The 15585-nt window shown below is 46.8% G+C and overlaps 5 protein-coding genes across 5 annotated transcripts; 1 reads left to right on the top strand and 4 right to left on the bottom strand.

Annotated features, from left to right (window-relative positions):
* Positions 1 to 984: 984 nt before the first annotated feature.
* On the bottom strand, positions 985 to 2288 carry N7483_009354 (velvet factor family protein; the record flags this gene model as incomplete). The annotated part of the gene is made up of 4 exons (XM_057092781.1): positions 985 to 1261; positions 1326 to 1805; positions 1864 to 1943; positions 2061 to 2288. The coding sequence occupies 4 exons, from the start codon at positions 2286 to 2288 to the stop codon at positions 985 to 987; spliced, it is 1065 nt and encodes a 354-aa protein (XP_056943955.1).
* A 5440-nt stretch (positions 2289 to 7728) lies between these two features.
* On the top strand, positions 7729 to 9888 carry N7483_009353 (glutaminase family protein; the record flags this gene model as incomplete). The annotated part of the gene is made up of 2 exons (XM_057092780.1): positions 7729 to 7861; positions 7958 to 9888. The coding sequence occupies 2 exons, from the start codon at positions 7729 to 7731 to the stop codon at positions 9886 to 9888; spliced, it is 2064 nt and encodes a 687-aa protein (XP_056943954.1).
* Positions 9889 to 11385: 1497 nt separating this feature from the next.
* On the bottom strand, positions 11386 to 13253 carry N7483_009352 (ankyrin repeat domain-containing protein; the record flags this gene model as incomplete). The annotated part of the gene is made up of 3 exons (XM_057092779.1): positions 11386 to 12136; positions 12203 to 13072; positions 13129 to 13253. 3 exons carry the CDS (start codon positions 13251 to 13253, stop codon positions 11386 to 11388), a joined length of 1746 nt encoding a protein of 581 aa, XP_056943953.1.
* An 80-nt stretch (positions 13254 to 13333) lies between these two features.
* On the bottom strand, positions 13334 to 14410 carry N7483_009351 (uncharacterized protein; the record flags this gene model as incomplete). The annotated part of the gene is made up of 3 exons (XM_057092778.1): positions 13334 to 13617; positions 14088 to 14153; positions 14215 to 14410. The coding sequence occupies 3 exons, from the start codon at positions 14408 to 14410 to the stop codon at positions 13334 to 13336; spliced, it is 546 nt and encodes a 181-aa protein (XP_056943952.1).
* Positions 14411 to 14443: 33 nt separating this feature from the next.
* On the bottom strand, positions 14444 to 15130 carry N7483_009350 (uncharacterized protein; the record flags this gene model as incomplete). The annotated part of the gene is made up of 1 exon (XM_057092777.1): positions 14444 to 15130. One exon carries the CDS (start codon positions 15128 to 15130, stop codon positions 14444 to 14446), a length of 687 nt encoding a protein of 228 aa, XP_056943951.1.
* Between the last annotated feature and the right edge of the window lie 455 nt (positions 15131 to 15585).

The following is a 15585-nucleotide window of genomic DNA, read 5'->3' as shown; positions in this document are numbered from 1 at the left end:
GAGGAATCCAAGTTGGATCTGTCGACTTTCTAACGACGTATTTTGTTTGGCAATATTGTTGATCATTATCAATGGCCATCGATATGCCCATCCCGCTCGACACATACGTGTCTCGAGTACTTCGAAGATGTCGATTTCGCTCCCCTGGAACTTGGATACGATCAATAATGTGCACTGGTAGGCGATCATCCCGAGTAAACTGAGAGCCATCATTGCGACCACCAGACAATTGATAATATACCAGAGACCCATCAGGGCCCCGTATCTGCAATGCTCCATGTTTGCTTAACTTGCAATCTTTGTGGTGACGGTGGGATTGGGTACTAGAGCTACTGGGGATGAGCAAGAAAATTTGATGAGAAATCCATTCGCACGATACAAATGGTGTGATGTCAACATTCGAATGCCCTGCTGCCTCCGATCCCAGAATGGATCGAATGATTAGTATGACAACTTCAAGCTCAACCTTGGAAGTTCCAGGGTTCGGAGTTCCATTTCTGGGGTTTCTCGAACTCATCAGTCTAATGACATCTTCAATCTTGAAGTGATCGGATGATACTCTTAATACCGCTGAAGACCCAAGTTGACCAAATAAAATATGTATTTATACGACAGTCAAGTCGCCTTCCGAGGTATATGAACATGACCGAGGCCAACATAGAAATAATTAAGAAAAAGAAAAGAATAAAAGCCAAAGACACTCCCCTCCTGGCACCGAACCGTGTAGCAATAGAAAAGACCCCAAAGAAGAAATATAAGGGGAAGAAAGAATCAGGAAGAATAAAAGAGGCCGCCGAAAACACCGTTAAAGCCACCACGCCCCCTCCTTTTAGTTTCCCCACGTCTTAATCCGCCCAAGCAATAGAAAGAATAACCCAGATCCCATCCATCTTCGCGAGAAGAAAATGTCCCAGGGAGGGGACTCGTTTCGTATCGGAGCATGGTTCCCTGCTCCCATCTAGAAGATCACTTTTTATGCTCTTTCTAATCGTATCCCTCGTCATCATCGTCACCATCACCACCTCGGCCGCGAGGTCCCTTCACTCCATCCTTTCGGATGGGAATCTTGATTCCTTGCAGCGCGAAGCATTTGCTCAATTGCGTGCTCTCAATGACACCCGGGAACTTCTTCGCGGAGAATACTTGGAATGGTTCACTGAAGACTGATGCCAGAACGGGTGCAGTGCCGTGGTTGATCACGGGTGCCCCATTACTGGCCTCTGCAGACTGAGTTCCGACGTTGACAAAGCTCATTTTTAGTCTGTTATTCGTTAGTAAAGAGCTCTCAAAGGTGCTAAAATGAGTCATGAGATGGAATCACATACCTAAAAGTACCCTCCGTGCGTACGCTCAAATCTTGTAAAATGAACCATACGCCAATCTTGTTATCGGGATCCGTCAGTCGGAAAGCACTGGCGCTCAAGCTTCCAATCAAATTGCGCGTGAACATTCCTCCCGGACCACCCCCGACAGGTGCGGGTGACATGGTCGGTGGAATCTGGGCGCCGGGTGGGTAGCCATATTGGGGATAACCCACTGTCTGGCCGTACGCGTTCTGATATTGCATCTGTTGTTGGCCGTAATAGTTGTTGACGGGTGGGTATGCGACGGGCTGGCCGTATGCGTTTTGGGTGTAGGATGGGTAAGCGGAAGACATGCTCTGCTGAGGAGGAGGTGGGTAGGAGGATGACATGGCGGTTGAGATTGAGGGGGAGGTGGCAGAGTGCTTCACGAGGTTGACCTCATTGTTGCCGTCGGCGTTCCATAGGTCGACGGTGAGAACGTAAAATGAAGTATCGATTTCACTGAGGAGGGTTAGACGGGTAAAAAAGACGAATGGCAGCTTTCAGATGAGCAGCTTACTTGATATCGATCTCTTTGTTTGTTTGCGCATCTCGGACGATGAGCCGAATACACGGTGGTGGAGTAATTGGTCTTCGATCCTATAAGAGATATGTTAGATGAGATAAAAAAGAGGCCATGGGTGGTAGGGAGATGCGGATAACAGTCCAGTGGTTCTAGTGCATTGCATGAGGAGTAATGAAAAAAAAATCGCATACCTTGTCGCCAAAGCCACACATGCGAGCTCGGATAGGTTGTTGGACGACTTCCAAAGACCACAGTCGGCCATCATGCATCGTCGTTACAGGAGCTAAATGATCGGCGGTCCTTAGTGGTGCCGAGCCTGGGGTAGGGTAGGCGCCAGCCGGGCCAGAGATGCGGTCCATTGAGAGAGGAGGAGGTGGCGGCGGCACCGGATGGGCCCTTTCCTGCTCGACGGCGTACATGGTTCGTGCAGGCAATGAACCGAGGGCCACGCTCGCGATCGAAAGAACGGGTCCCTTGTTTTATTTATCTCTGGGGAACGGGATATGGTGGACCCCCAAAAAGGTGTAGAATAGAGGCGGGGAGACAAGTGGCATGCGACCCCGCTAGAAATCCACACGTCAGAGTTGAAGCATCGACTTCCCGGGGTTGGGGCGGTCGCGCAGCGCGGGAGAGGAAGAAGGGAGGGGAGGGAAGAGGGGAAAAGAAGTCCTAATATTTTTTCTCCTTTGTCTTTTTTCTCCTTGTCTTTTTCTTTCTTCCAAAAAGGAGAAGGATGAAAGAGGGAAAGAAAAAAAGAGAAGGAAAAAGAGAGAAAGGAGTGACGTTCTCGAAGCAGACCTTGGTTGCAGTCTCGCCGTGCAAGATCCGCGCAGGAACCTAGAACTGTGAACGATTGCGGCCATTAGCTAAGCGGGGTTGGACCGGCAGAATCCGAGTTACATTTGATACCTGAAGGTAGTAGAGTGCGTGAGAGAGATATTTAATAAAAGTTGAGGAATGAAGAGGAATATTATTAAATAAATACATCTTGAATATAAAGGACAACAATCACTGGTAGAATAGATAATTCAAGTCTTAATGCATGGTATCCCTGGATGCTTTGATCAAAGGGCTTTCTAGATCTATGGTATTCTTAAAGTGAGATCCGAGGAATGATAGGTCTTCCTAAATCAGGTGACATGATCGAGATATGCAAATATTTGAGATAAAATTGAAACTTGAGAAATATTCAATTTCAACCAATATTCCAATATATTCCAATTCAATGTTCCAATACTAGATGTTCAATTAATAGAGTATAGATCATATATAGACCGGCGGAGAGGAGGGCGGTCAACCCTTTGTCACCAATTGGTCTGCCACCATCACCCAAAACCCAAACCCTCGGGTTTCCTTCACAACCCCGGTCTTGACGAATCAGATTCACCTATTTACTCTACTTGCTCCATGTAACCCGCGATCTTGCAGGTTTCACCTTTGTTTAAAATGATTCGAGAAATTAATCATTACAAAGAAGAAGAAGAAAGACTCTTTTCTCACTCGAGACTTCCTGTCATTACCGCAAACGGAAATCTCCGTCCCACTCAGCGGGTCCCTTTCACCGGACCACCACGGCTAAGACCAAGAAAAAATTAAACTTGACCGGAAGAGGTTTGGTTCAGTCATTCATTTACTATTTTTTTTTAAACAGTTCGCATTGGCTGCCACTCGGCTGATTCTCGGGGCCGTGCACGCTACTCGGAGATTACGGGGGAGATGAATGTCCCGCAGGCACCTGAAGCTTTGGTGGTACAAAACGAAGTTGATGGTGTAGGCTGAGATTGAAATGTCTCTCTCTCGACGTTGAGATGCACAATACCCTGATCCATTGTTTCTAATCTGAGCTGGAGACAGGTCCCGAGCTTGTCCCTCGGAACTATACCTCAGCGGCCCATGTTTTTCTGCACGCCTCCTGTTCCAAGAACACTCGATCCTCATCCGCTTGTCCTGTGGTACGATCTGTCAGGGGTGGTAGATGCGGGGATATCACGTCCGTGGATGATGAGAAACAGAGCCTCATAACCATACTATGTAGTACATAATATATAACAGTTGCAATTATTACTGATCTGTGCGATATCATGCATATCGCCGTCATTGAGAGAACTAGTAGACTGATACAACACACCAGTTGACCCTAACGTTCAAATGTTGGTACGCCGTCTCCGGGGCCTCAAGTGCATATGCTCAAGTGCTGTTACATCCTAACTTGGCAGTAGGCTGAGATGGATTTACTACTTTGCCCAGGTGGGTATATTGATCATGCACATGTGGACGCACGATCTGCTACCTGGACTAGGTACTATTTACTAGTAGCAGACAAGCATACGTAGAAAATGGAAAGTGCCTGGCACTTCAGGGCTGACACTGGTAGTCTTCCAAGGTTGGTTCCTCTTTCCTCATTCAAATGTTAGGATATCTAAGCACTTGAGATTGACGCCAAAGTCAAACTACCTAGCATGTCTATCTGTTTCACGGAAGGCGATAGTTACAGATTACTGGGATGCCGCCTCGAATATGATAATTCGAAAAAGGCCCATAATCCCATTGGATGCCACTTAAACCTTCAAATTTTACGAGAGCCGCATGCCAACTTGAACATTTGGAGTTGAATCGGTGTTCTCACTACCTAGGTAGTACACTTTCAAATGTTATGATTGTCTTAGCAGCATTTGAACTTGAATGCACATAGTACATATGTTATGTGCATGAGATCAGATCGTAGGCTTGAAGACATCTGGATTGGGTGGTATACCGTGACCTCGGTGAACCCAGCAGATCATGTCTACTGACAGCTGTCCAGTTTAACAAATAGTATCCGAGCTCAACTTGAAGTTCTCCCGACAGGCGTAGTCCTTGTCAAGTCTTCAACTATGTGTATAAATTTCCAAGGTCGATTACCTAGGTAAGAACAGTCAGCAGTTCTAAGTTGCCAGTACTATACATGCATGCTGTTGTAACTTTTCACAAGGCAACGGTTCATCATGAATGTGAATTGAATTGCTTACAAGATCGAAGTCGAGAGTTGAAAATAGTGTTATTGAGAGACAGCATTGTCAGTGGAGATAGCTGTTGAACTTCAACTTCAAATATTGGTCCACGGGTCCTGGAGTGAACTGAGTGATACTCGAACCAGTAACCTTGGAACCAGATGAGTCCTGGAGAGTCTAAATTGAATTTTGCTGTAGAATGTCGCAGTCACATTCGCGGATGCAGAAGCTCAAGTACCTAGATGATCTAGATTCGAGTCACTCATTCGGTCAAGCGCCCATCCGAAGTACGAAAAACTGATTGATAAGATTGAACCACCTGGGCAATGATGGGACTAAACCAAAATGAACCATTCAAATATTTGACGGTGTTCTTCAATGTGAGGTATATTTTATTTCCTCATCTATACATATCACTCCTGGATCACACCATAGGCTGCGTGTTTTGTCGGCTGTGTAAAACAAGATATCTACGGAGTAAGAAGTAGAAATCGCGGTGTTAATTTCCTAGATCGGCCTCAATAAATAAATTCAGGGGGTGGAAAGTGGAATCCCGCATAAACAGATCATCTAGACTCAGGTCTAGCAGATCCCCGTTGAATTGTAAATATGATTCATCTCCACAGCAGCACCTTTTAATTTCCTTCGTCATCAATGAGGTGTCTTATCGTCGCAAGTCGATATACCACGCATTTGCGAACAACTTCCTAGGCATCTAAAATCGACTCCTCGTGAACTCTTCTCCCGGTCGGAAACAAATCGATCGATATCTCGGGGTTGGTTTGAGCAGCCGAAACCGAACTTCCGCATAAGGGCCCTAAATTCAGGGGAAAACAATCAAAGGAACGGCCCCTTGCAGATGTATCGCCCAGTTATCCTTAAATGAAGAGCCCAGTTTCTTGGTAACGTCTGGGGAGTTACCACGCGTCGAGGTCGATGAGTGGTGATTGAGGCCAAAGTCGTCGTCAGCTGTCGTCAGCTGATCTGCATGCCCCTGATTATCCATGCAGGCTTGAAATTAACATAGAGCAAATATTGAGAGCCCACTGTCGTACCAAAGATCTGGGGCTGTGTGCGATAAGAGGATTTCTGTTGTATACAGGGAAGAAGATATCTCAAGACTCGGAATTTGGGTTTCCCCTCTCTTCCAGCTCTGCTGATCAATAACGGGAGACTCGCATACCATACCGCTAAAAACAACACCACAGGGCGGGGAAATGGGTTTCACATGGGGCCAAGACTTCTTTGTATCTTCTGTTCTTTTCTGTTCCCTCGGTTGGGGCAAGGGCCGAGTTTATTTGGATGGTGAGCAAGGAATAGATCATATTCAAGAGCGGTGACGCGATGCTTTCATGCAGCCCGTTTCATTGAGTCATACGACGAGAGACACATGGCCATGCACTTTCATATTCGGCACAAAGGCCCGATATAAGCGAAGGTTGTGATAGATGCCTGATGACCAAATGGCCCCAAGGGTCGTGCACTTAGATCGCAGGATCCGGGAAAAGAAAAGTAGCCTCATCAATGAGATGATTGGCGTGTCGAATCGGGATTGATATCTGTAGGCTGTAGGTACCCCCGCACAGGGCACCGGATGTCTTACGGAGCATCACGGCCATAACTGTAGTGGTAGCGGTGAAAGAGAGTCGAATTAAACGTGTGGATAAGTGGAGAGAAAAAGAATATTCCGCTTATGGAGAAGGGAATACTTTGAGTACTCCGTACATACTCTGTACATTAATTCAATTTTTGCAAGGACTCTGCAGATCCACTGGGAATGATATGGCGCATGCCACGCCCGAATTGGTGTGATGCCTCCATATCCACATGCACATCCGACTATTGACTATTGACAATTGAGTCTTCGTTCCGAGTGGAAATTCGTGAGTACGACTTTCTTTTGTTTTTTACAAGCTTTTTATCTTTGTGAAAGATAAAGGTGGAGCCTTATTTCCACCCCAGGACCCCATGCCCTTAGCGGTTCTTTTAGAGATTCCATACATTCCACTTGTCAAGTTCCAAGCCACTTCTCTATCCCTTGTCTAGTCTATGCTATTTCCAGCTCATTTGGGAACTTAGGCAACCAGCTAGCTCAAATGTTTGTTCCTGTCGCTTCATTTCCAAGGTTATAAGTTTTTTAGCTGTAAGATGAGCTGGCAAGGCGCCCCACTAAACAAAATTTGAAGTTCTCTGGAGTACAAAGTATTGTAGACAGTAAATCAAATAGCTTCATGTGAATCCTCATGACGCGATTCTGCTAAGAGTTTGCGAGTAATTTATATCTGCTCGGCTCTCGCCTCTCGACTATGACAACATTTAGAGTGGTCGATCATCCATCACTTCATATTAATGGGTGGCTCACCATGGATCCGTTAGATGGCGTGCTTAGCGTCGACTAGCTCCAATCTAACTAGATCGAACTATACAAACTTGGTCAGCACAGAAATCCAGATGTCACATCATTGGGAGTAAAAAAAAAAAAAAAAAAGATATTTCCCCACCTTCTTTGCCCGTGCTGATGTGCATTAGGGCTTTTCTCGCGCAAGGAGCACTTGACATGTTGTGATCGGGCTGATCACCGCAACCATGCGAGATTGGATACTGTATTCTCGCGTGGAGTCCCCCGTTCAGGTATTTGAAGCCGTAGAATTCCCCCGTTTCCGGGGATAGTATTCTAGCTTGGACTGAGCGTGTGAAGAGTTAGGTTCCTGGTGCATTATCTGATTCAGGTTCCTCTATCCCTAGTTCTGGGTTGAACCTGATATTCCTTTGTTTTTCCCACCTTATTCCCGAGATACTTATACAAGGAGCCTGTTGAGATCATTGGAAGCTTCAGACCAAAAGGTCAATCCTATCTTTGCTCATCATCATGATGTTCACTCGAGCCCTTGGGGCAATTGCCTTAGCAGGATCTTGTTTGATATCACCTAGTTCTGGGATTACTTATGACCCATTAAAACCTCCATCATATCCCCTGGCAGTGCGAAGTCCATACTTATCAGGTAAGCGCTGATCTTCCCCCTTTTTTAGTCTGGTGTTGACTATTCCCCGGAAAATCATCTCAAACTCGCTGATCCGGCTAACACAAATCGATATAGCGTGGATTCCTGGCAACGATGTTGCATCTCTGCCTAATAGCAATGCCCAATTCTGGGCTGGAAATGCCCTGGTTTGGACAGTGATTGCTCGTGTAGATGGCACAACATACAACTTGTTTGGTGTCGCTAGTCCCAACGACGACACCGAAACAGGAACTGTCACCGCGGCCACGTACACGTCAACGCATTCCACGTTCACAGTGACGGCCGGAGCTCGGAGCTTCACATTGGACTTTTTCTCTCCAGTTTCACCTAAAAACTATCTGCGTCAGTCTTTGCCCTTCTCATACTTGACGGTGACAGTCGCTGCAGGCGACTCGACCTCTGTCCAGATCTACTCCGATATTAGTGGAAGTTGGACGGGCCAGTCCACCGATTCCACTTGGAGTCATTCCACTAGTGGATCAACAAGCATCTTTCAGATCGAAGCGGTCGGCCAGGCGATCTATTCGCAAAACAGCTATGGTCAGGCTCTGTGGGGCAGTGCCGTCTACGCCACCCGCCCGTCCAGTACTAGCACTCTCTCCACTCAGGCGGGCCCGCGCGTCGCTGTACGGGCGCAATTCGTGGATGATGGAACTCTCACGGGTGACTACGCGGACTGGACCCCTGGTGCAGTAACAGGATTTGCTCATGATCTGGGCACTACTGCGGATGAATCTGCTGTCACTTTTGCTATTGGTCACGTGCGACAGGATTCCATCAACTTTCTCGGCACCACGCAGACTGGTTATTACCGTGCAACCTACGCGGATAACATCGATGCTGTTACCTACTTCCTCGACGACTATGACGATGCGAACTCCGAGTCTACTGAGCTGGATGACTTGATCTCGGATGCAGGCTCAGATACTTTTGGAGATAAATACTCTGATATTCTGGCCCTCTCTGTGCGTCAAGTTTACGGCGGTACTGAAGTGACTATTCCGAACGACTCTTTGGATACCAGTGATGTCCGTGCTTTCATCAAGGAAATCTCCAGCGATGGTAACATTAACACGGTCGATGTTATCTATGCCACCTTCCCAATCTTCTATATCCTGAGCCCTGAATTTATTAAATTGCTCATCACCCCAGTGTTTGAGTACATGGCCACGGATGCGTACTCGGAGAATTACGCGGTACACGACATCGGATCGAACTATCCCAATGCGACCGGTCATGAATCTTCTGGCGAGAGTATGCCTATTGAGGAGAGTGGCAATGTCCTCTTCCTCACTTATGCGTACCAGGTTGCCAGTGGAGACACCGACCTATACGATACCTACTCCTCCCAGCTCGAGACCTACGCGACCTACCTATACAATAACGGACTATACCCTGTCGCGCAACTCTCTCTGAACGACGCTCTCGGTGCCCTGGCCAACCAGACGAACTTGGCAGTCAAGGCTGCTGTCGGATTAGCAGTCTATGGAAAGTTGGCCGATGACACCTCATACCTTACTACTGGCCGAGACTGGGGTGACAAGATTTGGACAAACCACCTGGGCACAGATGCAGACGGAACTCGCTTCTTGATCCAGTATGGTATCACCCCCTGGTTCCTTGTCTACAACCACTACCCGGACGTGTTGTTCGGTCTGGACGTTTTCCCAGAAGATGCTTATAATGCTACCTCGGACTTCTACCCGACCGTCCGAGAAGATGCCGGTGTTCCCTTGGATGGCTCCCTAGCCTGGGGCCAGACTAACTGGCAAGGATTCGCGGCCGCAACTGTTAGCGGTGACGCCCGCGATATTTTCATTGATGATATTTGGACGTATATCTCCAATGGCCTGAATACTGCTCCTTTCTCAGATAAGTATTTTGTTACGGCTAGTGGTGATTACGCCGCTGGTGAGTCGGATTCGTTCCGTGCGCGTCCAACCCTCGGCAGTCACTTCGCGTTGGCGGCTTTGTCTAATGTTAATACCTGGTCCTCGTCCTCGTAATAAGTTCTTTCCTCTCTTCTCATTTTGCTCTTTTTCTTTCTTCTTTTTGCATAATATTTATCATGAGGAAGTAACGACTTCTCGTCGCCATTCCTTGTGGGATACCCATTGAACCGTGACCTTGTCTTGGCCTATACAGAGCATGACTCGTCAAGCCGGTCACTACTGTTTATAATAAATACACATATTTTATTCTTGCATCACTCAAAAGTATTGACTGAGTAGTAAGACTCATGGACTCATGATTTTTGCATCTGTTTGAGGACATGGAGGTGGAAAATCAAAGATACGAAGAAACACTCAAAACTTATGCATAAACCGACTCAGTGTGCTCAACATCCACCTCCTCCAGCAGTGTGAAAGCTTCCTTGCATTAAATACTGTTCTTATCATTACGTTCCTTCTCCAGCTCCTTCTCTCGCGCACGAACTCGTTTACTATGTTCCTTGGAAATGCGTTTCCGTGCCTTTTCATCGGATTGGGATTCTTCGCTCTTCGTGATTTGGATAGTATTTGTTGACCCTTTGCCTTTGACCCAGTCGAACATCTTGTAGGTTGTAGAGATAGCTTCAGCACTTGGAGCGGGGCAATACTAGTAGAAACTGTGGGGCTTGAGAATCAAGGCGATGGGCTAGCTCAGATAGTTAGCATATATCTGCATGTGAGCAGGTGTGTGTACAGTAGGAAAGACATATCTGGGTACTTTTATGTTGAATTTTGATGCGTGGTGACATAAAGGAGACTCGATGGATGTCGAAGTGGGAGGAACTTGGAGTTATGTAGAAGTGGTGGGGATTTAGCCTGTTCAAAAACAATGAAACATCTTGAACCGCCCCCGGGGCCAGGTGTCTAGGAATTTACGTCATGAAATACATTGATATTAACAAGGCTGAATTCATGGATGTTTATATTCGAGAAAAAGGACTGTTTTATGATTGAAACATCTTGAAGACGGCGAGGCTCTGCCTCGTCAGCGCGGACTCAGCGGCAAAGGGCAAAGAGCATATTCGTGACATGAGAGTGTCTTCCTGCGAAAGCTAGGTTGACTGAACTGGGGCTGACTCGGACTTGGCGCCTCTCTCATGCAATAGTTCTACTACTTCCCGATGATCTTTGTGTGCAGCTAGTAATAGTGGCGTCTGACCCCGTCTCTCATCCTTAGCCTCGATATCAGCACCATTCTCAAGCAATAGCCTTGCTGTCGCTCGACACCCTACTTCTGCAGCCCATAGGAGTGGTGTTCGACCAAATGGGCAATCTTTAGCCTCAATATATGCACAATTTTCAAGCAAGATCTTCACCATAGCCTCATTCCCCTCTGCCGCAGCCACTGAGAGCAGTATTTTACCAAGCTCCCGATCTTCAACCTCAATATTGGCACCCCTCTCAAGCAATAGTCTGACTACTGCCTGATGTCCTTTTTTGTAGCCAATAAGAGAGGTGTCCGATCTCTCTCATCCTTCGACTCAACATTAGCACCTCTCTCAAGCAACAGCTTCACCATACCCTCATAACCTCCTTCTGCAGCCCATGAGAGAGGTGGTTGACCCATGACAATTTTCCACTCAATATTGACACGTTGTCAAGTAAAATATTTGCCACAGTCCCCTGACCATGTTCTATAGCCCATATGAGTAGTTCCAGACCATCATGATCCGCGAAGTTGGATTCCAAAACTTTGGTGACAAGTGAACTGACAATCGCCTTATGTCCATTTTCCGTCGCCCACAGTAGCAAAGTCTGTATATCAAAATCTTCTATGTCTATTTTGGCACCTTTTCCGAGCAGCATTTTCATTGTCGCCTCATGCCATCCTTCTACGGCCCACCATAGAGATGTGCGGCCATCCGCATCTTTCGACTCTAACTGAGCACCGTTTCTAAGTAGATGTTCAACTACTGCAGTATGTCCATTTTGTGCAGCTCGTGAGAGAGGTGTCTGTTGAAATAAAGTGTCCTCTGCCTCAATATTCTGTTCCCTCGGTAGGATAGTAAGGAACGACACAACATCCTCATGTCCGTTACTTGCAGCCAGCCAGAGTGGTGTGCATTGTGATTTTGATGCAGCGTGCATTTTCGTCAGCTTTACTTTTAAAAGCAGCTTGCAGGGTTCAATATGACCTTTGCTTGCTGCATGATGCAAGGCAGTATATCCTTCTAGGTCAGGCATGTTTACTTTGCAGAAACCTAGGAGAATCTCAACTATGTCTTTATACCCAAGCTTTGCCGCGACATGAAGGGCAGGGAGGCTTTCACCAATTAGTGGAAGGTCGCAAATATGTTAGAAGTCAGGCCCTGCACCCTGTGCAACGGACAGGAGAGGTTTATGTTGTTCCTTTACCGCCCATCCGAAGAGACTGTGAAGATGAGAGGAAAACGAACGGCCACCAGGGGTCCAAGGGTGGAAATTCCAAGTCTCATTGAAACACATTGCGAGTTGTTCGAACTTATACCAGGATGATGATTTAAGACGTATCTTTTTGGTCTGCAAAGCCCAATTTGTAACTGCGTAAGCAAGGAACTTGTACTGCATCCGATTTGGCTTTGATGAGGTGCGTATTTCACGGAATTGGACGGAGATGGAAGGCTTCTGATTCCGAGGCCATTGCGAGAATTTTCTGGTGAGAAGTCTAGGGAGGGTCTGTTGCGCAAGTAAAATTGGAGGCGAAACAGCGACTGCGGCTTTCTCGTTCCTTTGCATGCTTAGTTGAAGACTAAAGTCCGAGAAGGAGAGATAAGTGAGACAGAACTCCCCACACTCTAACACACCCTGTGCTGTCGTTGGATACCATGGCATAATTTTCCTTTCTCGGCCCTTCTCAAGGTACTGTTCTACCGAAGAGTGTGCAAAGCGCACATGGTAATCAGTCGCATCCACAACGACAAGGTTTGCACAACAGCCGATAACAAATTCCTGGCGTGGAACCTTCTCTGCATTCCATGCTAGGTCTTCTGAGCCAAAGGCAACCGCCTCTCGCAATTCTTCGATGTGAAGTGGTCTTGTGGCAAAGCTAACCCATTTGAGTACTTTGAGAGCCCGGTTGTCCTTTTGATTTATCCTCTCGATACAACAGCTATATGTCTCTTCAAGGCCTCTTGGTAGCGCAGATAATGCTGACCGTATTGCTGCATCTGTGTGGCATGTGTCCCAGAGGATCTCCAGCTGGAGATATACCCATAGAAACCTACATCAGTCAGCGTATAGTCCACCGTGACAGATAGAGTGTGAGGTTTATCATACATTCCAGACGACTCTATTAGAAGCCTTTGCTGAATCTTCTGGATCAGGAGAAGGTCATCTGTAATTTTTCCGCACATGGTCTTATCAGCGATACTGGATTCGATATAAGTGCCGATATCCTTCATGATATTGGCTGACGTCGAGATCTGACGAATCCCAGGGATGAAGGTGCTTATGTTTATGTACCCTGAAACTTGGTCCCTACTTAGTGGCAAAATGCGCGATCCTTGTTGAGACCAAGAGTGGTGAAATAGGGACCTGAAGAGGCCCAAAAGAATTTGGTATGTTCCTGATCCAAAGCATCAAGTCTATCAACGACATACACTGTGTCTGGCACGCAGCGGAAACAGAGAGTGAAAATATCCTTCAGGTCGTCAAGATCTGCCTGGACCCGCTTGTGTCCAAAAAACTTCCCTAATATCTCTTGAGAGATCCCTTGGATAAGGTCGAGACGTCCGCCGCATGAATTCACAGACTTGTCTGATAAAACTGGAGAGAATAGATGAGGCAGAAATTTCTGTATGATACTCAGTTTCGCAATAGAAAAACATAATGGGAAATCCGAGTTCATATTTCGCTGCGTCTATCACTGCGGTTCTATTGATTGTTAGATCATATCATATCCAAAGGAAGAGTACAGTGAGACAAACGCTATGATTGTTTTCCCGGAGCCAACTAACGAACAGTAAAACATCAGTGTTAAATTCGAAGTATCTCTATGAAAAGAAGACTTATTCTTTCCTGAACACCATAAACTTGAAATTGTCTTCTCAGTGAGCCAGGCTTTGAAATCAGGATGATCAGTGAACCAGTGGGTGGTGCCAGTGAGTCGTTTTCGAGCCAATCTTTGGTGGATCCTCTCGTAGTCATAACTTGAAATCCTCTCAAGTATTTCATCGTCTATTTGGGTATCTACAATTCATCAGTTAGCACTTCATGAAGACTATTAAAACACTCACCGGCTCGAATTATTTCGCCCCTAGGGAGCCGGGCCATGCACAATGGGCCTTCTCGGTAGTATGATACTAGGGTTGGTTAGTTAAAAGTGACTTTGTGGTCATTGTTGGAGCTGGGGAGACAACATACCGTCGGAAATTGAGCCGGCTGGCAGGGTGTCCACCACATGGCTTGCATGAACCGCGGAGAGAAGTTCTTTGCCATAAGCAGCTGCTGTGAGTGCTCCGTATTCTTGCCACTGCTTGTTTTTGTGCGAGTCACAGTAGTCGCAGATCCCTCGAATCACAAGGCAAGGGAAGTTGTCCATCAAGCCGGCTGCCTCCATTTCAAAACAGAGGATGTCAAGTTCTTGGGCTAGCTAATCCCTGCTGCGGCCATGCTTCACCACCTGGTTGCCAGATGCAATCAGACCATAATGGATTACCGGATTATGACTAGGCCGGGCAACTTGTGTCACACGTCTTCCTGCATCGCAGTTGTCGCAAGTACTATTTCCCAAGTCAGGGTGATCGTATTCAGAACCAAACAATATATCCTGATTTTCACCACGATATGTGAACTTCTTCCTCATCTCAGGGTTCTTAGCCACTGCCTCTAAAAGAAGACTGGGAATTTTGCTTGGCTTCAGTCTATGCTCTGCCTGTAGTCTTGAGACCGCTGTTAAGAGCACGGGTGGTGGTTTATTCAACACACCAGTGCGTTCAAAGCGGCCACCAGCCACTGTTTTCCCATAGTCATACTGGATGACTCCTCCCAAGTTTGTTGTCGGCTTGCTAACCACCACATCACCCAGCCGAATATCAGCGCTTCCGCTTGGAACCCCTCCTCCGATGCCTACCATGAGGCCAAAACGTATCGATTTGAAAGTGGACTGCATCTGTATAGCCACTGCTGCGGCGGACGTTGTACCGTAAACACCCGATGGAAGACATGCAATAGCCACGTTGTGACCAAATATCCGACCTAAGATGTATGTGTTACTGTCGTTCGGTCTGGCAGGTAAATCATTATGTCTCTCGTCCAGCATGGCCACGGCCGCGGCCATCTCCAAGGGAAGGGCACAGATCCACGCGACCGTGTAGTCCTGATGGCGAAACTTTCCAGGTGCAGTCGTCAACTTGATTTATGCTGATCAGAGCCTCACCTCAGCGGCAATCACAGGTGTGACGGATAGTAAGATTTCACAACCTTCCAGGCGTACGAAAAAAAAGAAAATAACAAGAGACGCGGCAATAAAGCACATATCTCACATAAAGGAGGTGCGATGGCGAGTCAGCTATAAGTTTTTTCAGCTAGGGATTTTAAGATGAGCTTTTCTGGCGGTATAGAGAGGGGTATTTAGGCGCCAGGCGCGGGGCTGAGAACGGCTGAGAATAATGTGATCCAAGTCGATACTTGCATGAAGCGCTGCCACATATGCAACAGGGGCAGCATGTATTCTGTACCTATTCTCAAGTGCCTATTGTCGAAACTGATTTTCATTCCTGAACTTCATACTTG

The sequence above is a fragment of the Penicillium malachiteum genome, assembly GCF_028827825.1.
Source record: "Penicillium malachiteum strain IBT 17515 chromosome Unknown utg000004l:1.0-4883003.0:1.0-4884900.0, whole genome shotgun sequence".
Lineage (NCBI taxonomy): Eukaryota > Fungi > Ascomycota > Eurotiomycetes > Eurotiales > Aspergillaceae > Penicillium > Penicillium malachiteum.
This window is presented reverse-complemented; position numbering and strand designations above follow the sequence as displayed.